The sequence below is a fragment of the Triticum dicoccoides genome, chromosome 2B, assembly GCF_002162155.2.
Source record: "Triticum dicoccoides isolate Atlit2015 ecotype Zavitan chromosome 2B, WEW_v2.0, whole genome shotgun sequence".
NCBI classification, from domain to species: Eukaryota; Viridiplantae; Streptophyta; class Magnoliopsida; order Poales; family Poaceae; genus Triticum; species Triticum dicoccoides.
The window spans coordinates 786,271,574-786,276,843 of record NC_041383.1 but is presented as its reverse complement, the minus strand read 5'-3'; the positions used below and the strand labels follow the sequence as shown (position 1 = coordinate 786,276,843).

Genomic DNA, 5,270 nt, shown 5'->3' with positions numbered 1-5,270 from the left:
AACTGGGCATTTTCAAATGCAAGTTCATAAGGACATGGGACTTAATTATATATGTTCTGATTTTATTTTCACAAGGAAAGTAGTTCTTCGTTCAACAAGGTAATGCGTGCTCCGGCTACCCTTTGCGCACCATGAATTACCGCCTACCTCTTTCTCTGTAAACACCCAATTCCTCCTCTTCATTGGTTTTCACACTTCTTTTCTACAACCCACTTCTTGGTTCCATCGCTGTTAACGCCGAGTCAAGATCCAACTACACCCTGACCAATCCTACTTTTAAGCCTAAAGGTGATAACTACTTGTTGGCTCCAATGGTCATCGATCGCCATCGACCTTACTAGCATCAAGATCGCACCTACCATGCCCCCCCCTCCCTCTCAGCCCTACTACTCCTCCTTCCATTTTCCTTGCTCTCACAGTCCTTATTGTTAAACCTACTTTTAAGTTAAGGTATGAAAGATTCGTAGAACAAATGAGAAGTGTTTGTATTTCTGTGCATACTGTGCATCGTCAATACTACTCCGACCCATATTGCTTGCCGCTCAAACAGATGTATCTACATGTATTTCAGTGTTAGATACATCAGTTTGAGCGACAAGTAATATGGATCGGAGGGAGCAATAAATTTTTAAAAGAGGGATCTTTTACTAAAGAAAAATTAGATGATTGAAATATGAAAGAGTCTAGAACAAATAAGAAGTCTCTTAGTTTTGAGATTTGTGCATATTATGTATGGTGCTTATGACCAGTGGGAATCTTCTCAGCGGTACATGTGTCAGAATCTTCTCAGCGGTCCAACACCCAATATTACTCAGATCTGCCACCTCAGAAATAAGGAAAGAGTCAATATTTGATTATCAATTAAAAAGTGTTCACCTTGTTTTTGAATTCCAATTCAACGTTTTATCTTGGGCCGAAGGCAGGGCTCAGGCTTGGCATTGTCATGTCGGGCTCTGCTAATTCAGGGCCCAAGCTATGTAGGTCAGCTCACCTAAAAAAAAAGCTACGTAGGTCAGCTAGCTTGAAGTTTAACCTCACCCAGAGGCTAAATCTCGTGTTTTGACCCTTTTTCCAAACCTATTCGAGATCTAACCTTAGTCTGAAATATTTTTGAGATCTGACCCTTTTGCTACCGCCAGGAACCATGACGGTAGGGTATAACAGCCTACCATCAAGGACTTTGGCGGTAGGGTTGCATGCCCTACCACCAAAAACCTCCTAAGTATTGAACACAGTGTGTGCTCGTGCCTACCGCCAAGCACCTTGGCGGTAGGGTTGTGCAGGCTATCGCCAGCCCGTTTGGCGGTAGCGATGTTTCCTACCGCCAAAATCCCTGGCGGTAGGCTGTTAGACCCTACCGCCATGAACTCTGGCGGTAGCAAACGGGTCAGATCTCGAAATTTCTTCAAACTAGGGTCAAATCTTGAATAGGTTTCAGAAAAGGGTCAAAACACGAAATTTAGCCTCACCCAGACACCCACCCACAATAACCAGTTGAGCTGATCTTCCGGCCGCCTGTAGATAGTTATCAGTTAGAGTAGCTCATATGTAAACGTATTGTACATTGTGCTTGTCTTCTTCATATCATCTGTAAAGTTCATCAGCGTGTCGCAGATTACTTAATTCGCAAGATATGTTGCACGATCCATGATCAGTATGGTAGCTGCCTTTACGGGGAGAGATCGACGACAGCGGAGCGTGGCCACAAGATACGTGTACGTACGGCACGTTAGGCACACGAGTCAAGTCCACGGGACGGGCGTAGATAGGCAGGTGATTGCATTGAGTACACTCGTCGTTGAACAATCATACATGTACCGATGTACGTAGTACGACCCGATCCGATACAACGCCACAAGTAGGTTGCGTAGGTGACATGCAGGCATGATAGGATCATGCGTGCATGCATGCAACACGAGGGCAAAAGCGGCATTCCGTCCAAAAGCTTAACGCACTTGACCTATAGAGAGGGAGGGAGAGATGCATGTGGGCCCTACTGCCGGTGATCACGTGACAGCATGCAGCGACCTTGCTAGGCTGCTAATCATCACGGTCCACGACCGACAGACCCGAAGAAAACCCCAGCAACGCCAACATCACAGCCACTGTGCACAGCGACATGGACATGCAACGGCTTGGCTCGATCATAATATACCGTTACGGACCAAATGAAATTCTAGCTAAGTCATCACTACAGCTCAATCACAGCCCAGCCTCCCAACAATTGCCCTTAATTACATCCCGGTCCCTTGACCCGAAGAATCCATCAACCCCGTTCCAAATCTTGGTGCCAACGGTGTCATATCTTTCCATGCGTTTGCTCGCTTGCTCTGCAGGCTTCATGGTGCAAAAAGTAACTGCTGGCTGATGATCACCTGGAGGAGTCGCCGCTGCGGCCGTGGTGGTCGGAGACGAGGGCGTGGATGGCGCCGGAGAGGCCGTTGACGGCGGCCACGAGGCCCGCGAAGCCCTGCCGTCTGACCTCGTTGCGCTCCGCCTCCAGCCGCAGCCGGCGCTCCTCCAGCTCCAGCACCTCCCGGTGCCGCCGCTCCCGCCGGTCCTCGCACGCCACCAGCGTGCGCGCCAGCACCGTCGCGCTCCGCACCACGCTCGACCCCAGCCGCTCCGCCCGCCGCCGCCGCTTCGCCTCCGGCTCGTCGCCGTTCCCGCCGACGCCTCCCGACATCCCGCCCAGGTCCAGGCCGTCCGACCCGGACTCCGACGACCCCGTCATCTCCTCCTCGGCTACACACCAAAGGTTGTCAAGAAGATCATCATCACAACAATTAGTTTAGCTTCTTGAATCAATGTACACTGCACGCACACTAGCACTTGTACTGGACAGAAGCAAAGCAAAGCAAACCAAGAACAAAAGTGCACACGAGAAGTGAAGAGAAGAAGATTGGAAACGGAAGGCGGGAAAGGTGCTTTCTTTCTCGCATGCATGCTTGCGAGCTCGTCAGTTGCTCCAAGGATTCAGGCTTTCGCCGAATGGATTTCTCCCAGGCTTTTTAAAGTGTTTGCATGCAAAGATGATACACTAGCAGCAGCATCTCAGGCCTATCTAACTATAGCTATAGTGGTAGTCTGGTAGATGCCAGAGGCACCGAGCATTACAATACAATACTACTCCTGTACTGTTACGTGTCAAAGTATAATATTTCTTGAAGCTAAACCCCTGAAAATAGCTGGATTCTGGGCCAACTTTACTCCCGTGCGTGGACTGCATGCAGCTTTACTCCAGCAGGCACGGCGACCCAACATTATTACCGCTACCACGGTGCCACCGGCCGGCCGGGAGGGAGGGGGAATAACCCACAGTAAAAAGGTTAAAAAGCGATCACGTGACGCCCCGGCGGAACGCATGAGGTAAATAATTACGCCAGCCCTCAATGCAAGTACTCCTAGATTAAGTATCTGCCAGCCCAATCATAACGCGTGGGCCCGCGTGTCAGTTGAAGAACATTACTAAACAATGCATGGATAGATTAAGCTAGTGACGGATGCTTGGGTTAAGTAGGAACGGGCGCGCGCCGAGCATTACCGGAAACGGACGTCGCCGACGGCACCGACGGCTGTGCCACGGGCGCCGGGAGCTGGAGAAGTGGCGGAGGCTGAGGGTGAAGACGGTGCTGCTTCTGCTGTTGCTGCTGCTGCTGCTGATTGAGGAGAGGCTTCGGCGGCGAGGGTGGCGGTGGTGGGGGAGGGGGTGGAGGCGGCAGGGCGAGCGGGGCTGGAGCCGCGGGCGCGATCGCGGCGCCGCCCCGGCGTGCCGCGCGACGGGAGAGAACGTCGAGCAGCGCGTCGTAGACCTCCGGGGCGAGGTTGGTTGGCAGGTTGCGCTCCTTGCGGTCGTGCCGCTCCATGGTCCAGTAGGACGGGAGCGGCGTCTGCGGCTGCGGCTGCGCTGACGGGGCGGCGGCGATGGAGGCACGGCGGGCCTCGTAGTCGCGGACCTTCTTGTAGTCGCGGAGGAGGTTGTCCCACTTGTCGTTGCACTGGTTCTGGCTGCGGAGGCAGCCGTTGATCCAGCAGTAGTTCTCGACCCACTTCCACCGCTGCTCGGCCGAGCGCGGCGTGGGCGGCGAGGACGGGCCCGCCATGGCCACGCCGCCCGCGCCCCCGCCCGCCCGGCGGTCGTCGTCGAGGCGCTTGGCGGTGATGAGGATGAGCGTCTCGTGCAGCGTCCAGTTGCCCTTGCGGTAGTCCCTGGGCGCGGACGCCGGGGAAGGGGGCGGCGCCGCGGGCGGGTACGCGTGCGGCGGCGTGGAGAGGTGCAGGTGGTGGGGGTGGGGGTGGTGCGGGTGCGCGTGGTAGGCGGCGAGCGGGGACGCCGACGCCGCCGCCGCGGCCGAGGAGGAGGACGGCGAGGGGTCCGACGACGCCGACATGGCGAGCTAACTACAGAGCTAGCGGCCGCACTAGCAGCAGGCTGGGCTGGCGGGCTGGGGCATCGGGACGCGGTGCGGTGGGTGGGTGCGTTGCGGTGCGCGAGCGAGCTGCGAACTGCGTTGCGGTGTGGTATTTACATGGCACGGCGTTTGGTGCGCGCGGTACGGTACGGGGTCTCGCTCTCGTCTCGTCTCCCCCACGCCTCCCCGCCGTTTCCCAGCGAACGTTTCCGCCGTGGTTTCGCGCGGCGTTGGGCGTGGTACGCGAACGGAGGGCGTTTTGTGCGTGCGGCTGGGTGCTGGGTGGAGATGGGAGAGGAGGGTGGTGGCAGTGGCAGGGTTTGGCATGTGGGAACTGAACGCATTTCCTCGCCTCTCCCCTCATGTGAGGCGATCAGGATCTGTGCCAGAGCCTCGCTTACTATTCGCACACTCACTGACGCCCGTGTACCTTCTTGACCGCTTTCTCGTCTCTCATTTTCCCCATCTTCCTTGTGTTTTTGTTATCGATCAGGTGACTGAAATTGTAGTTTGGATCGGTCGATTTTGTACAAAGCCTCTAAACGGAAGTTAGGAATGACCCGGAGCCCGAAAGGATGTGGCAGTGGCGTTACAGGTGGCGGGGCCCCATGTTTGTGTGTGAGCGAGGGAGCGAAAAAAAAACATATTTGACCCGTAGACGAAATCAATTTCACGATCTGAACTGCTCTTAAAAATTTTCACATGCTGACCATTTTGTGTGGCGCCCGATAGCCGGGCGCTGCACTGCACTATGCAGCGCCTTTGACTTAGGCGCCGCATGCCCGGCCAGCGTGGCAGTCCGGGGTCAGGGGCGCCCCCACATCCAGCTGTGCAGCGCCTGAAGCATAGGGCGCTGCA

At 55.1% G+C, this 5,270-nt stretch overlaps 1 protein-coding gene across 1 annotated transcript; it reads right to left on the bottom strand.

The window, feature by feature from the left end:
• Positions 1-1,932: 1,932 nt before the first annotated feature.
• LOC119368810 (trihelix transcription factor ASR3-like) lies at positions 1,933-4,571 on the bottom strand. The gene is made up of 2 exons (XM_037633962.1): positions 3,545-4,571; positions 1,933-2,745 (listed from the first exon to the last, which is right to left on the bottom strand). The coding sequence occupies exons 1-2, from the start codon at positions 4,389-4,391 to the stop codon at positions 2,372-2,374; spliced, it is 1,221 nt and encodes a 406-aa protein (XP_037489859.1). The 5' UTR covers positions 4,392-4,571; the 3' UTR covers positions 1,933-2,371.
• Between the last annotated feature and the right edge of the window lie 699 nt (positions 4,572-5,270).